The sequence below is a fragment of the Myotis davidii genome, unplaced genomic scaffold (genome assembly GCF_000327345.1).
Source record: "Myotis davidii unplaced genomic scaffold, ASM32734v1 scaffold27, whole genome shotgun sequence".
NCBI lineage: Eukaryota > Metazoa > Chordata > Mammalia > Chiroptera > Vespertilionidae > Myotis > Myotis davidii.
Genome location: NW_006297821.1, coordinates 3221560 through 3239623, shown reverse-complemented (window position 1 = coordinate 3239623; position 18064 = coordinate 3221560). Strand labels below are relative to the sequence as shown.

Below are 18064 nucleotides of genomic sequence, written 5' to 3'. Positions count from 1 at the left end.
CCCCTGCAGTCTCCTGGAACAAAAACCTAAGCCCACAGCCCTCTCAAAAATGGAACATCATTTTTCCTCTGGGCTTCCACGCAACCTAGCAGGTGTTTGCCTAAGTATGGGGAGTGGGAGAAGGGAGTCCAACAGAGCACATGAGCAGTCTGTACAAGCTCAGGACAAATCGGCCCAGCTGGAATCAGGTGTGACTTCGGGACTGGAGGAGGTGATAGAGTTTGGACTCCACCTTCAGGTGATGGAGATCCAGGAAAGTGCGTTAAGCAAGGGTGGTAACATGACATTGGGGTTTGGAAAGATTACCCAGGCAGCAGCATGAAGAAGGGACAGAAGGTCTGCAGTGAGTGACAGTTGGGAGGAAAAGGGGAGAAATACACAGGAGATGTAGAGAAGACATCTACAGGATCTCTCTAGTGAGTGGCTGGAATGGGAGAGATAAGCCAAGGGTACTGCCCTGCTCTCAGGCTGGACAAGAGAAGACACCACCCAGAAGGGAGCACTAGGAAGAACAGGCTGGGGAAGTTAATGAGTACACTTGTGAAGTGCTTCTGCAACACCCAGATGGGTGTTATAACTGCTAGCAGAACTCCAAATCTGTATCCTTCTTCTGTGGTTATAGGATACCAGTAGTTTTAGCCCATGGCCTTTTGTAATAAAGACAGTTTCTCCGCTTTGCAGTGTAGTTAGGTGTGTGATCATGTGTCTAAGTTCTGACAATGGGGGATGGGGGGTGGGTAAGTGGTTTATACAACTTATAGGAACTGTGGTTAAACAAAGGGCTTTTGTTCTTCCTCCTTTTCCTCCATCTTGCTGGCCAGGATGCAGATGTAATTGGTGGAGCTGGAACAACCATCATAAGCCAGATGTTAAGGATGGTGGAGCCACAAGATAGAAGAAATCCAGAGAGAGGTTTATGGAAGGTGCCCAGGCTGCCTGCACTTACACTTCTGTCTTGGTTAAGTCACTATAACATAGCAAATGCAACTAATGCTGATGTCTGCCAGGGCTTGAGGCTTTGGGCAGATTTGACAGTCATTAATATAAAGAAAGGCCTCCCAGATGAAGGATTAGGAAACACAGCTGCCCTTCCATGTCCTCACAGCCCATGATAAGTAAGGTACAGATACCTTTCTACTTCCTTTGCATTCCTTACCAAATTCTCATGGCTCCATGTGGCCATAATAGGGCATTTTTTAGACTAAGGAGGAGGCTGGAGAGAGGACACGAGGACTCAGCATTTCCAAAATAGTAACTATAAATAAGGAAATAGAAATTTGAACAACCACACAAACATTACCCTGGAGCTTCCTCGGTAGAGACGACAAAGCCGATCAAATGCTTGGATTTGCTGTGGATCCAGAACAGGTTCTGAGGTTGCCTGAGAAATAAAAGATAAGGTTGGTAACATCCATGGGCAGCCTCTGAACTTGTTCAACAGTGAAATAGGACGTGGTGCTTCCTTCATTCCTTTGAAGAAAACACATGCTGTTAGTGAGAGAGAATCTAGTGAACATTAATGGGCAGGTCCTGCTAAAGTCCCCTGGTGCCAGCGCCCAGGCTGACCGCTCTATGGAACCTTTTCCCAGTGTGGTCTCTAATTTCCCGTACCGATCAGCTTCCTTTAGGGCTTTGTGACTGCTCTTTGCCTTTGCTATGTAGAGAAAAGTAGCTCCATCCAACCTTGCCTTCCCATGTTCATCACTACTAGTAAGTATAGTCAGCAAAGATGGCCCTTCTTTGTGGTGGTAGTGGGGGATGCATTAACAGGAAAAATCACGTCATTTCCCTGTCTCATTATAAAGATGGTAGCTACCTATCGGGTTGCAAGGTTGGTCTACTACTTTTTGGAAAAGGTGAACTTAACATTTCTATAGCAGTATTGTGATTCTACTACTGGTGGTTCTGATCCAACTCATACCTAGAGGGAAGAAATGGGATCTTGTGGAAGGCAGCCATAAGCTTTGTTGAGTCAGAAGTAAATTGGAATACTAGTTCTGACACTAACTTGCTGTATGACCTTAGGCAAGTCATTTCTATAAGCCTCAACTCGCTCACTTATAAATAAGAGAGGATAACGCTTTTTTTATGAGGTCACCGAAAAACAAATTACATGAGATTACAAATTTAAAGTGCCTTTAACTTACCTGGCACCCCACAAGGGCTCAGTATATGCTAACTTTTATTACTACGTTTAGAGATACCTTCAGTTAAATGTTGATTTCAGAAGTGTTTTTATGTTTATGTATAAGTCTAGTAAAAAGATATTTTTCTTTACTGTGAACGCTTTTGGCATGAGTAAAAAGTATCCATATATATATATAAAAGCCCAGCGACCGGAACAGTGGAACGACCAGAACAACCAGAACGACTGGTGACTATGAAGTGCACTGTGGCAGCCAACTAGCCTGATCCAGGCCCAATAGGCCCCCAAAACACTGATTGGGGGCAGGGCCGGCTGGCCAACCACCTGCTGCCCCTCTGCCCCCACTGGCCCGGCCCAATGGGCCCCCATTGGGGCAGGCCGGCCAGATCGCAACTGTGCACGAATTCGTGCACTGGGCCTCTAGTTACTAAATGAAGACCTATGTATCTGAGGGGAAGAGTTTCAATGAGAAAGGGTCTTGGTGTTGACATGAACAATACTCTAAAAGAAAGTACTATCATGTCCATATTATTCACCTAAGAAGGACTGACCTTCAAAAAAAGATGTACATACAAGAAGTTATGAACCAGCTAAGAAAAAGCTAAAGGAGTTCATCACCACTAAACGAATATTACAAGAAATGTTAAAGGGATTTCTTTAAGAAGAAAAGATAAAAAGTATGAGGAAATGTAAGAACAAAAAAAATTCTCACTGACAAAGGCAAACAGTAAAAGCAGTGAATCAACCAACTATAAAGCTACTACGAAGGTTAAGGAGCAAAAGTAAGAACATAATGTGTAATTATAACAATAAATTAAGTAACACACAAAATAAGTATAAGAGGATGACAAAAACATAAATGTGGAGTAAAAATTGTAGTGATTTTAAAGTGTGTTCAAACTTAAGTGACCATTAATTTAAAACATACTGTATAAATATAATGTGGTACATATGAAGTACATGGTAATCACAAACCAAAAATCACTAAGAGGTAAACAAGAAATAAAGAGAAAAGAATCCAACATAACCATATAAAGAGTCAACATACAAGAGAAGAGAGCAGAGAATAAGGAACAGAAAAGAACTATAAAAGCAATCAGAAAACACCTAATTGGCAATAACTATCAATTATTTTAAATGTAAATTAATTAAATTTTTATATCAAAATACATAGGGTGGCTGAATGGACAAAAAAAAAGACCCTTGCCCTAGGCAGTTTGGCTCAGTGGATAGAGCATTGGCCAGTGGACTGAAGGGTCCTGGGTTCGATTCTGCTCAAGGGCACATGCCCAGGTTGTGGGCTTGATCCCCAAGAGGGGGGGCGCAGAAGGCAGCCTATCAATGATTCTCTCTCATTACTGATGTTTCTATCTCTCTCTCCCTCACCTTCCCTCTCTGAAATGTGTGTGTGTGTGTGTGTATCCATCCCATACATATGCTGCCTATAAGAGACCCCCTTCAGACTGAAAGACATGCAGACTGAAAGTAAAGGGACAAAAAACGTATTTCATGCAAATGGAAATTTTTAAAAAGCTGGGCAGCTATACTTATATAATACAATGTAGACTATAAAACAAAAGTTGTCACAAAGAAGGGCATTTCATAATGATAAAGGGATCAATCTAACAAGAGGATATAATTCTCGTAAACATCTATGTACACAATGTAGGAGCACCTACATATATATCAATGGACATAGAGAGATCAACAATAATATAATAATTGTAGGGTACTTTAACACTCTGTGAAGATCAATGAGTAGATCATTCAGACAGAAAAAAAGGAAACAGTGTATGCCTAGCCAGTGTGGCTCAATGGTTGAGCATTGACCCATGCACCAGGAGCTCACTGGTTCGATTCCTGCTCAGAGCACATGCCTGGGTTGTGGGCTTGGTCCCCAGTAGGGGCTTGCAGGAGGCAGCTCATCAGTGTTTCTATCTCTCTCTCTAAAATCAATAATAAAAACATTTTAAAAAAGGAAACAGTGGCCTTAAATGATGCATTAGACCAGATAGACTTAATTGATAATTTTACAACATTTCACTCCAAAGCAGCAGAAAATAAATTCTTTTCAAGCGCACATGGAATATTTTCCAGGATATCAATATTAGACCACAAAATAAGTATCAGTAAGTTTTAGAAGCAACTTTTCTGAACACAATGGTATGAACTAGAAACCAATTACAAGAAGAGAACTGAAAAACACACAAACATGTGGAGGTTAAATAACATGCTACTAAACAATGAATGGGTTATCAATGAGATCAAGGAAGAAATCAAAAGGTACATTAAGACAAAAGAAAATGAAAACACAATTACCCCAAATTTATGAGACATGGCCAAAGCAGTTCTAAGAGGGAAAGTCAGAGCAATACAGGCCTACCTTGAAGAACAAGAAAAATTTCAAATAAAGTATCTAATCTTACACCTAAAGGAACTAGAAAAAGAACAAACCCCAAAGTGAGTAAAAAAAAAAAAAAAGGAAGTAATAAAAATCAGAGTGGAAATAAAACAGAATCTAAAAAAAATAATAGAAAAGATCAATGAAACCAAGAGTTGGTTCACTGAATGGACAAACAAAATAGATAAACCTTTAGCTAGAATCATCAGAAAGAAAAGAGGACCCAAATAAAATAAAGAGGAGAAATGACAACCAATATCACAGAAATACAAAGGATTATAAGAAAATACTATGAACAATTATATGCCAACAAATTGGACAACTTGGAGGAAATGGATAAATCCCTAGAAACATACAACCTTCCAAGACTAAACCTTCCAAGACAACTGCTAACAAAATTGTATTGGTTATCAAAAAACTCCCAACCAACAAAAGTCCTGGACCAGATGGCTTCACAAGCAAAACTTACCAAACTTTCAAGAATTAACACCTATCTATATCAAACTATTAAAAAATACTGAAGAGGAGGGAAGGCTTTCAAACTCTTTTTATGAGGCCAGCATTACTCTATTACCAGAACCAGATAAAGATATTACAAAGAAAGAAAATTATAGGCCAATATCCCTGATGAACATGGATGCAAAAATCCTCAATATAATATTAGCAAACTGAATTCAGCAATATATTAAAAAGATTATTCAACCTGATTACGTGGGATTTATTCCTGGGACACAGGCCCATTCAGTATTTGCAAAACAATGTGATACACCACATAAACAAAATGAAGGATAAAAATCATATCATCTTATCAATAGATGAACCAAAAAAAGCATTTGATAAAATTCAACATTCTTTTAAAATAAAAACTCAGGCCCTCACTGGTTTGGCTCAGTGGATGGAGCATTGGCCTGCGGACTGAAGGGTCCCAGGTTCGATTCCAGTCAAGGGCATGTACCTTGGTTGCAGGCACATCCCCAGTGGGGGGTGTGCAGGAGGCAGCTGATGGATGTTTCTCTCTCATTGATATTTCTAACTCTCTATCCCTCTCCTTTCCTCTCTGTAAAAAAATCAATAAAAATATATTTAAACAAAACAAAACAAACAAACAAACAAAGCTCAGCATTGGTGTCCAGCCAGTATGGCTCAGTGGTTGAGCATCGACCTATGAACCAGGAGATCATGTTTGATTCCAGTTAGGGTACATGCTGGAACTTGTGGGCTCAATCCCCAGTGAGGGGATGCGCAGGAGGCAGCCAATCAAAGATTTTCTCTCATTGATGTTTCTGTCTCTCCCTTCCTCTTTGAAATCAATAAAAATATATATTAAACAGGAGAAAACAAAACTCAGCAGTGGGGATAGAAGGAACATATCTCAATATAATAAAGACCATATGTGACAAATCTACTACTAACATTACACTTAATGGTGAAAAATGAAAGTTAATTCTTTAAGATCAGGAGCAAGATAAGGATGTCCACTTTCACCACTTTTATTCAATGCAGTGTTGGAAGTCCTAGTTACAACAATTACACAAGAAAAAGAAATAAAACGCATCCAAGTTGGAAAGGTAGAAGTAAAACTGTCATTATTTGCAGATGACATGATAGTATGTATACAGAACCCTAAGATTTTCTACCAAAAAACTATTAGGCTAATAAATGAATTCAATAAAGTAGCAGGATTCAAAATTAATGTTTAGAAAATAATCACATTTTATACACCAATAACAAATATCAGAAAGAGAAATTAAGAGAACAATTCCATTTATAATTGCATCAAAAATTAAAATACCTAGAAATAAATTTAACCAAGGAGGTAAAAGACCTGTAAGACACTGAAGAAAGAATGTGAAGAAGATATAAATAAATGGAAAGATAATACTTTGCCCAAGGATTGGAAGGATTAATATTTTTTAAATGACCATACTCCCCAAAGCAACCTACAGATTGAATGAAATTCCCATCAAAATACCAATGACAGTTTTCTCAGAACTAGAACAAATAATCCTAAAATGTACATGAAACCAGAAAAGACCCCAGATATTCAAAGCAATCTTCAGAAAGAAGAACAAAGTTGGAGATACCAAGCTATCTGAACTCAAACTATACTACAAGGCTATAAAAATTAAAACGGAGGCACTGGCATGAAAACACACATACATCAATGGGCTAATATTGAGAGCCCCACTAATCTATGATAAAGGCAGCAAGAATATACAATGGGCTAAAGATAGTCTCTCCAGTAAATGTTGGGAAAACTGCACAGATACATGCAAAAATATGAAACTAGGCCACTTTCTTACACCATATACAAAAATAAACCCAAAATGAATTGAAGATTTAAACTCCTAGGAGAGGACATAGGCAATCAACTCTTTTACTTTGCTCTTAGCAATATATATATATATGTTTTTATGTCTTCCCAGACAAGGGGAACAACAACCAAAAATAAACAAATGGGACCACATCAAACTAAAAAAGTTTTCAAACAGTCAAGGAAACCATCAACAAAACAAAAAGACAACCTACTGAATGGGAGAAAATGCTCGCCAATGATACGTCTGATAAGTGGTTAATATTCAAAAATCTATAAGGAACTCATACAACTTAACACCTAAAAAACAAATAGTACAATTAAAAAATGGGCAAAAGATGTGAATAGATGGTTCTTCAAAGAGGACATACAGATGGCTAGTAAACATATGAAAATGTACTCCACATCACTAATCATCAGAGAAATGCAAAATAAAAATCACAATGAGCTATCACCTCACACCTGCCAGAATGACTCATCAATAAATCAACACAGAAGTGTTGGTGAGGATGTAGAGAAAAGGAAACCCTTATACACTGCTGGTGGAAATGTACTAGTAGACTGGTGCAGCCACTGTGGAAAACAGTACAGAATTTCCTCAAAAAATTAAAAATGGAATTGCATTATGACCCAGCAAGTCCACTTCTGGGGATTTATCCGAAGAAACCCGAAACACTAATTTGAAAGAATATATGCATCCCTATGTACATTGCAGCGTTATTTAAAATGCCAAGATTTGAAAGTAGCTCAAGTGTCTATCGGTGGGTGAGTAGATAAAAATGCCGTGGTACATTTACACAATGCAACACTACTTGGTTGTAAAAAAAGAGGTAATCCTACCTTTTGTGACATCATGGATGGACCTGGAGAACATAATGCTAAGTGAAATAAACCAGTCAGAGAAAGACAAGTACTGGGTACCATATGATTTCACTCATATGTGGAATTTAATGAACAAACTGAACAAGCAAAATAGAGACAGACTCATAGAGAGCAGGCAGACAGCTGTCAGGGGGAGGGGGAGTTGGGGGTAAAAAAAGAAAAAAAGAGAGGGGAGAGAGAGAACTCATTGACACGAACAACAGTGTGGTGATTCCAGGGTGGGGGTGGAAGATGGTAAAGGGGGGATAATAGGTGATGGGGAAAAAATAAAATTAAGAAAAAAACTTAAACATGCAATACCTGTCTATATATATAGTCAGGGGCACTAACCTCTTTTCCCTTAGATTGTCAAATAAAAAAAAGGACAACAGCCAACACAATAGCTGTCTGGTATGAATGAATCAAAATTATACCTATTTTCTGTCAGACTGGCAAAAGAAAAACTTGTTTTGTTGTACTGCAGAATTTTAGCAATTAGTTATATGTATACCATGAGATGAAACAGTCGCTGCTGTAGACTTGTTACTAATTGTGTTTTCTTTTTTGCTTTTATCACTAAGGAATTCAGTTGCTACATAGAACTAGCAACTGCTCAGGACTTGTTGGCAAACATTTATGTGTGCTATTATAACCCAGTTTAGTATTATTTTCCACATTAATTTATTTCATCTTATTGGATATATTTTGGAAGCAACTGAAATTGTTGGGGAAAGTGAAGGTCGTGTTAGTTCATAAGTAGAAAATGTTACTGTTAAAAACAATCATGCTTTCATCCCCACCAGGAATGCATGGTAGTCTATTGTAGGCGCAGGTGAAAGGCTCTGGCCCCTGGGAGTTTGCTCACCGAGGCAGAAAGTGCAGAAGTCTCAATGATGGTCCAACCCACGTGTTCTGACCCAGTGCTTCTCAAACTTTAATGTGCATAAGAACCACTGAGGGATCTTGTTAAATGATTCTGGTTAAAAGATCTGAAATTCTGCATTTCTAACAGGCTCCCAGGCGATGCTGAGGTGCTGGTCTGCAGTCTGCACTTGAGCCGCAAGGTGCTAGCTAACGTGCACTGTGAGAGCAGCGCGGGTGGCTGCAGCCTTCCTGTCCTTCCTGAGAAGGTAACAGGACACTCTCAGGTTGTGGGTATCTGCCTCCTCCTGAGTCAGCAGCACCAAATCAACCAAACAATCAGCATTTCTTTTTTTCTAAGGTCCCTCGGTTAGATATGTTGCTTTCAATACTGGAGTTCACATGCATCTCAACAGGTGCAAGAAACTTGAATAAGATAAGAATGTTCCTGACACATGGTTCCTTTTGAATCTGACTGAATTGTAGGTCCTACACCTACTTTACTAAATAAGTAAACAGGATTGTATAAACTGAGGAAGAGCAGGCCAGGAGACTTGCCCAGTAAGAATAAAAAATTTGCAACCAATTAAGCATCCTAAGTGGTCCCTCCATTTCATAAACCTGAGTCCTGGGAGAAAACCTGGAGTAACAAGCTAGTAAGTGCGCATGTACAGACATACAATTTCAAACATGACACCCCACATAGGTTACAGGGGTGGCTTACCATGATCTTATTCCTCCTCTAGGTCCTTAAACTCCTTGGAGATACCGAGAAGGGGTTTCCAACAACCATATCCTTTAGAAATGAAAAATGTGGCTGCTCCGCATGTGAAGTAACTGGAGGTGACCGGTCCTTTCTTACAACACAGCCATCATCCTCAGCAACCAGAGACTGGACTAAGGAGCGCCTGCTGGGCTGCCCTGGGTCCTTCTGGAAACGGAGTCACTGTAGGATGCAGAGGCCCTATTCTTGGCCATCCAGACTGTCTCTGTGTGGAAGGCAAGTTGTCTGAGGTGAAATGGGAGCACTATTTGTAGACATGCCTAGGACGAGTAGAGGCTCACTAGGCGAGCATTCTGTATTCTCCATGGTTCTATGGGCTGGAAAAGTGGGGTGGGGTGGAGTGGGAATAGGGCCCGTGGGAAGGCAGCTGGTTTACATCCTGCCTCTGCAGGCTCCTGTCCTGTCGCTTCCAGGCATCATGAACTGGATCCAGTTCTGTGGTTCAACAAATATTTCCAGAGTCCCTACTATATTAGGCCTGGGGTACAAAGGTGAATAATTCAAGAGGAGTTTAATGTCTCTCAGATCCTGGGACATTAAAACTCCACCAAAAGATTTCAATGTTGATAAGCAAGGCTTGAGAGGTTACTGAGGTATAATAACCACAAGTTGCATAGCTGTCTCACGTTATCTCCACAAACCATCAAAATGCCCCTGAAATGACATTTTGGGGTCCAGAGTATGCTCTTACACATGATGAGACGTGGCAGTCTTGGCTCTGGCCCCCCTCTCTGCAATGCTTTCTCGGAGTCCCTGTCCTGTCTGTAGATCTGCTTGCACATGACCATGCACTCACCACAGTGTAATGGCCTGCTTACCTGCCTCCCCCATTAGACGTGGCCACTGTGAACATCAGCACTGTACTTATTCACCCTCCTCTCCCCAGTGTTCTACACCCAGCAAATGTTGGACAGACATCTGCTCAATAACCCCACATCCTGGTCTATTCCAAACTGTTCATTTCAGGGAGAAGAGCAGCCTGGTCCACTGGGAAATTGCGGGTATTTGCCTTCCTATTTTCAAGCATTTGAATTATGTCAAGATTCTTTGTGACTTCTACACGTTGTCCTTTATCTCAATGGAAATATCTATTTTATTTAGTTGAATTCACTGTTAGGGGAAGGATGATTTCAACTATCAGAAAACATAAATACCAACCCTTTTAAGAAGGTAGGAAGATTCACCAAAACCATGAGACTTATTAAAAGCCTCTCCTGTTGCCCTGAGCGCTCCCGCTCCCTAGTGCAGAGCCCTCCACTCAGTGTGCCTCAGGCTGCTGGAGGGGGCAGGGCCTGCTTCCCAGCGACACTGCACACCCTATGGGCAGAGCCTATTTGCTAGAGCGTATCTGTCCGAGCCCAAACCCTCGGTCACCAATCAGTAGCGCTCACTCTAGGCGGTTACTGTTCTCTCTCACTAGGTGTTTTATTTCGCTTTGTAATCTGGGGATAATGATAATAACTGTGCCATGTGAAGTGGCGGAGGAGATTAAGAAGGTAATGCATAAAGAGCAGGAGGTAGAGCCCAGGACGCTGTAAGATCTCACTTAAGATCTCACTAAGTGCTACTAACTGCAGGGCACAGGAGGCCCTGCAGGCACTGCAGAGCCAGCTGGCCTGGGAGTCTGGTCATGTGGGCCTAGTCACCAGAGCACAGCTGACAAAACCGGCAAGCCCCGCAGAGAATGGGGTGGGTGCAGGTTGCACAAGAGCGAGAATGGGGAGAGTGGAGGGAAAGCCTCATGAAAATGAGAGCTCCCTGAGCACAGGCCCATTGTTTGTCTTGCTCACTGGCGCTCAGTGCTGTGTGTGACACAGAGCAACTGGGAAATCTTTAATTATCTGCTGATCAAATGGATGAAGGGGTGGGAAGGTTAAGCAAGCAGGTTTTTTCTTCTTACACGTTCACGGGACTGTTCACAAACCCTCCGCAGTGCAGGAAGGGCACAGGGCATGGCTCCGGCGGGTTCCACCAGCATCTGCAACAGGTAGCTGAGTGGCTCTGGCCAGGTTACTCAGCTTCCCCAAGTCTCAGTTTCTTTATCTGGAAAACCTACTTTGCAGAATTGTTGTGAGGATTAGAGATAATGCACAGGCCTGGTGCCTATTTGACATTCAAGAAAATGGCAGTGAGTACTGCGATTGTGTTACCTATTCTCCCGAGAGAAGTGCCGGAAGAAAGAACAATGAGCTGAGAATCAGGAAACCAAGCTCTTGTCCTGTCACTGCAATTCCCATGGCTCCTCTCAGTCTAAGTTCCAATTTACCAAAGGGCAGTGCCACCTTGGACCATACTACCATCCAGGGAAGATGTGGGCACCATGAGGTTAGGCGTTTAGAGCATGAAGTTTCAAGTAAGATGGTTCCGTTTACTAAAGCGGATCATGGCTTTTATTGCACAATCAGAAGCGAACTAGGACCAGCAACTAGAGTAGTGGTTCTCAACCTTCTGGCCCTTTAAATACAGTTCCTTGTGTTGTGACCCAACCATAAAATTATTTTCGTTGCTACTTCATAACTGTAATGTTGCTACTGTTATGAATCGTAAGGTAAATATCTGATATGCAGGATGGTCTTAGGTGACCCCCGTGAAAGGGTTGTTCAACCGCCAAAGGGATCACGACCCACAGGTTGAGAACCGCTGAACTAGAGGGACTGTCAAGAAAACTCACGACATCCTGAAGAGAAATGATAGATGCAGACTAAGATGCTGTGTGGAAAAACTGATTTGCCAAATCAGTGTCATGCACAAAACAAAAGTGGGAACAACAAAACTTGAGCACGATCTCAGACTGGCACATCTATAAACGGAAAGCTCCCCGCCCAGTATTCCCAGGCCATCTAAGCCACCAACCTAGAATTGATTAGGAGTGATTTTTCCCATTGGAAAAGAGAAAAACACATTTAATATGATCTGCTAGCACTAATGCACTTCTTCCCATGTAATGAAATGCAGTGATAAAAGCTGAAAATTAAACTGTAGCTGCACATTCTGAGGAAGAAACAGTGAAAAGCCCTGAAAATGACCTTGTAATGCTCAGCATTAAAGTAAATCCAGTGGAAAATTAGGTCCTGATAATCTAGGAGAGCCCCGGGGAGAGGACGCTGGGTGAACACAGCAGGCAGCATTTTCAAAGCTCAGTGACTCAGAGATGGTGGAAGTAAGAGCTGTAATTACATCCGCTGGAAGGAAGAAAACCAACCAGGGCTTTTAGGATCCACAGGCCTCTTACCCAGCACATCAAGCTTCGAAGTAGGAAAACAGCCATGATCCACTGCCACTCTGAAGGCTGGGATCGTAGGAACAGAGATAATAACAGTACTAGGGATTCTGGATAGGAAGCGTCTAAATCAACTGTGAGGATGAGGACAAGTCCCAGAAGACTGAGCTCTGCTTGTTCATTTCTTCTTCTTTCCTATAAAGAAGGTCCTGACATCAAAATCCCAGCGTTTCCTTTCCTAATCGTTTTGCCACTCTAGCCCAGCAGAAAGTCAAACCTCATTTGTGAGAGGCATGGGCAACCTGACAAAATTCTGCAACATGATTACTGGTCTTTTTGGTTTTCTAGGAGCCTTTCACTGGCATTTCTGGCATTTGCTGGTGGGTGGGGATTGAGGTGAGTGAACTGAGTTTGCTGGCCTCCCCTTCAAATCTTCCTCTACATCAGTTATAGGCCTCTGTCGGACTTTCGCCACTTTCACCCACATTAGAGGTCCTTAATATTTAACGCTTTTACTTAAGGTGAAACCATGAACAGAAAACACCTTTCCTAAAATTCCCATCCACACAGTTTGCTCTCAGACACAACCTGACTTCTCACACACCCTCATTTCCCAAGGTCTCAAAACTCTCAGTAGGTTACAGCTAATAATGGATTAGGTAATGAAATAATAAAATAAGCAAGTTCATTGCTAAGCTGACTGGAGAGAGGAGGGAAGCACCTAGAAGAACATGTCTTGTGCTTTCACCTAGGGAAGGAACCATAGCTCTAGAACAGTGATGGAGAACCTATGACACGCGTGTTAGAGGTGACACGCGAACTCATTTTTTTGGTTGATTTTTCTTTGTTAAATGGCATTTAAATATATAAAATAAGTATCAAAAATATAAATCTTTGTTTTACTATGGTTGCAAATATCAAAAAATTTCTATATGTGACACGGCACCAGAGTTAAGTTAGGGTTTTTCAAAATGCTGACATGCCGAGCTCAAAAGGTTCACCATCACTGCTCTAGAATGACCAGCTCTAAGGGAAGAGAGTGCTTGAAGTTGGAGGTGGAGATGGCAAAAGTTTGACTGGAAAATATCCATAGAAAAACAGACCTTCAATACCACAATGGAAAAGAAATAACACAGTGACTGCACAGCAGTAGGAAGAAAATGTGTTTACGGCTTCTAAGATGTGAGAGGAATAACTACCACCACAGCACTGCGGCAGTTAACAGTCATTCAGCAAGTAATTACTGGTGCTAGCTATTGTTGCAAGCACTGTCCACGCATTACCTCACTTAACCATCACAAAAACATTCGGAGGTCAGTACTTTCATTACCCTTATTTTATGGTTGAGGAAACTAAGGCCCTGTGCCCAAGGTCACTGTAGGAAACAATAAGACATTTCCTTTGGTTACAGAAGGAAAGGAAGAGAGGATGAGGAGGAAATGTAAGCTGGTGATGCATCAAAAGTCTAGATTGTCAATCAAAACCATTTCAGATTAACCGTTAGCAACAGGGAGCCACTGATGCTTCCTGAGCACTGGAAGAGGTGGAGGACGGACTGGAGCACCTGGGGACAGAGGCGGTCAGTGATGAGGCGTTTGGAATAGGAAGGTACATTCTGATTGGGGAATGAAAACACTATTGAAGTAAATGGGAAGTATAGAGAAGGAGATGATTGGCATTAATGAAGACTTCTCCGAGCTAAATGTGAAACGCTGAGAGATCATTAGAATTAGATCATTTCTTCCTTCGAAAGACTGCAAAGACATTTCTGTATGATTTCATTTTCTCTTACAGAAGTTGCCACAGACAGATAGGCACAGCCCCATTTAGTACCATACAAAGGCAGTCTTTTTTTTTTTTTTTTAAGAATTTTTGTGAGTTTATTTGAGCCAAACTGTCGACATATGCCGGAAGGCACATGAAATTCATTGGTGACAGATTTAAGGAGGTTGGATTAAGCGAAGCGGGGGTGGGGGGGGGTGAGGGGGACCTCTGTGATAGGATAAAAAGTAAAATGATGGACACATACCTAGGTGGGTGCAGGATCAATTAACATGATAATGAAGGAATTTGTAGTATCTGTCTGTCCAGAACATTTGGTTAGAATGTTATCTTAGAGGCAAAAAGGCAAATGGGCTCAGTAAGGATCAAAGTTGATCTTGTCAGTGAAGACACCGGCCTAGGACATAACTCCCCACCATCACTGCTTTTAGTTAAAGTTTAATTTCAGACCATCCTTTGTGGTTATTTTAGGTCTCTGAGTCTGCTAGGCTGCCACCCAGGTCTTCCCTGAGCTTCTCAGGTCAGCGTGTGGCACAAAGGCAGTCTTAACTGACTTAAAAAGTTAAGTGGTTTACTAATCTGGAGTGGCGTCTCTCCTTTAAGGATATACTATCTCTGGGATAATATCTATCATTAGTAGATACTTCACTACAAAACAGAGAGCTAAAACTCATTCATGTCATAACAGAAGAACCAATGTCAATCACAAACAGAATGCCCTAGGATGCTGTAGAAAACAACAGGACACAAAAGTCCCGAGGCAATGACTTGTCAGGCAGAACTGACAGCCCCTATTTCATCTTCATCTTCTCTTCATTCCCTTTTGCTTTAACCAAAGCTTCTCACTGTTTCTTGAACATAACCCCTTGCTCTGGTACTACATGAAAGGAGTGTGTTTTAGGGATGGCACAGTAATTAAAGGCTACACTCAGCAGTAACAGTATACCGCCCACCCACATACATTACAGCAGCTCAAACTCTGCAGAGCTCTGCTGTTTGTAGTCTGTGACCTTTAAAACAGGTGATAAGTCAGCATAGTGCAATTAAGAATGGCTTACTAAGTTGTTTTAATGCAAAATAATAGGCTGTTAGTTCATCTGTCACACATACTGAAAAAGATCCCTGCCATGTACTACTAGTATAGTTAATGCCTAAAAGCTTCATTAGGAAACACTGTTGGAGGGGAAAGGCCCATTTGTAACTTGATTAATACTCTAAACTGCAGTAGTGTCCCAAATTCCAAGGAGATGGTATATATGACGGCATTAATTGTTTTGATAAGGGAGTTCAGTTCCATATACAGAGAGGCAGAGATGGAATAAAGAACCACTGGCTCTGATACTGTCTTACCTTCAACCTCAATGTGAGAGACTCATACGATCTAACTCTGTGCATGAAGGGACGTCATATTATGAAGGAGAAAAACTACACCCGTTAACTCTCAATTGCCATCATAAATAATGCTACGTAGGTCTCTAGTGATGAGCTGCAGGGCTCTATCCTGGGCTTTGTTTTATACAAATATTTTATCAATGACTTAAAGATAAGAGGCCAATGCATTGGATGAAAAAATGTGATTCCCAACAGAAACAATATAAGAAATGCCCCGTCGTTGGCTCTAAAAACCAGTACTGTTTACACAGAATGGGGCCAGCAGCATGTGTGAATAGAATCATGAGTTTACTATCAACATGTTTATCAAGCCAACAGTGAAAAATGGCTGCTTCAAAAATTAATGTGCTTTTCGTTCCATTTACAGAAATGGAATCAAGCCACAAGAAGACCTGAAGGAACCTTAAAGTGGGTATTACTAAGTAAGAGAGGCAATATACTGCCCAACTACATGACATTTTGGAAAAGGCAAAACAATAGAGACAGAAAAAAAGATTAGCAGTCACCAGAAGTTCGCCAGGAGGGAATGATGAAGAGTTGGAACATGGGATTTCAGGGAAGTGAAACCATTCTATAAATGCTGGATACATTTGTCAGAACCCACAGAATGTACCACACAAAGAGTGAACTCTAATGTCAACTATGGACTTTAGTTAATATTAATGTACCAATGCTGGCTCATCAATTGTAATAAATGTGCCACAGCAATGCAAGATGTTAATAATAGGATAGATGGGAACTCTGTACTTTCTGCTCAATTTTTCTGTAGATCTAAAACTGCTCTAGAAAAAAAAAGGTATTAATTTTTAAAAAAAAACATTTAAAAAAATCAAAATTCTATGTTAGAAAATACCCACTTAATGCAAAAGAAATGGGTGAGCAGAAGATTAGTACATTGCATAAGAACTCTGAAATCCTTTGAAATCCTCAGCTAGTCTCACTTTTTAGACCAGAGATATGCATAACTATTGGTGAGAAGAGTACAACAAACAAATGGTCATGGCTGTCCCTCTTAGTAACTGCAGTTGACATTCTCTCTCTCTACTTGAGGACGAATAGCAGGTTTCCAAAAGCCTAGTCTATGGACTTTAGGTCATAACTGTGGAGAGGAATAAGGGAAGAACATGGCATCAGAGTCAGAGCCATGACCCTGTTAAACGTCACCTGAGCCCTGAGCTCCTGGAAAGCAGCTCCAGATAAGGAAATCCCAGAACCCTGCTCTGGGTAACAGCTACTGCAAGGAACCACTCCTCCCCACAGAGTGAGAGGATTCCTGATGCCACCATGTTTACAACTATGACAGCCAGACACAGACCAACCAAATTCTCATTCTTTGCCTCATAAACGATTAGCTGAACTGCTTCCCTATGACTGACTGGAACAAAATGCTTAACTTTAGTTAAGCTTCTCTGCTTCCCCCAAGTCCTTGACCCATCCTCAGCCCGAATCAACATACAACCCCTCTTGGATAGTCCTTCTGAGAACTGGCCTACCTCCAGGAAAGACATTCCCTGATCAACTGTCCAATTCTTTCACCTGCTCCCTCAAATCTGATTCTTTCTAGCCTTGTGTCCCTACCCCTATAAAATAAACTTCTTTTCTAGTTGGTATTCAACATCCTTGCAGATCTTGGGGTCAGAGCATTCTCCCTATGACAAAAACCCCTCCACCCTCATTGCAAGGATTTTTTAGAATAAAGTATTTTCTTACCTAAGTCCATCTTTTTTCTTTGATGGACAACATACTCTTTTAATTCAGGCTGGATGTATGGGTCTAACTACAATCAGTCAGCACACCAATGAGTTTTAATATAACTGCAGAGTCATAGGATTTTTTTTCTCTCTCATAAGATCTTAACGCTCCATGGGATTTACAAATTAGCCAGCCCAACCTCTCATCCATGGCAGGAAAACCTGCTGCAGTTTTGAGCAATACATCCTGCCAGTGATCACACACCTTTGGTAACACCCCAGGTAACTTGTTCCACTCTTAGGAAATTCTCAAACCAAGCTGACATCTCCTCCTACCTGCGGCCGCCCACAGGTACCAGTTCTGACCTCTGAACTACAAGGAATTTCTATGCTTCCTTCCAAATCGCTCTCCAGATGTCTGAAGGCGACAGCGCCCGGCTTCTTCACATGAGCACAAAGAGGCACCAAGCCTGCGGAGATCTTCCACCTGCCTATGCAAACAGAGACCAAACCATGTCCTCTGTTTCCGTTTTTATTATTGTAGAGACACTGCAGTCACCTGTCATGTTTGGATATGTATTACTGGACAAATACTGCAAGAAAAAAGGCAGC

General features: G+C 41.3%; 1 protein-coding gene across 8 annotated transcripts in view; it reads right to left on the bottom strand.

Annotated features, from left to right (window-relative positions):
• Positions 1-18064, bottom strand: part of VPS8 (VPS8, CORVET complex subunit) — a 251894-nt gene that overhangs the window by 7724 nt on the left and 226106 nt on the right. For 7 of the 8 annotated variants that reach the window (XM_006773641.2, XM_006773642.2, XM_015570422.1 and 4 more), the window contains one exon: positions 1301-1381. In XM_006773641.2, coding sequence (XP_006773704.1) covers positions 1301-1381 — 81 coding nt within the window. Of the gene's footprint in view, positions 1-1300; positions 1382-1449; positions 1471-18064 lie in introns of those variants that run through there. The other variant, XM_015570424.1, reaches the window with a different exon arrangement.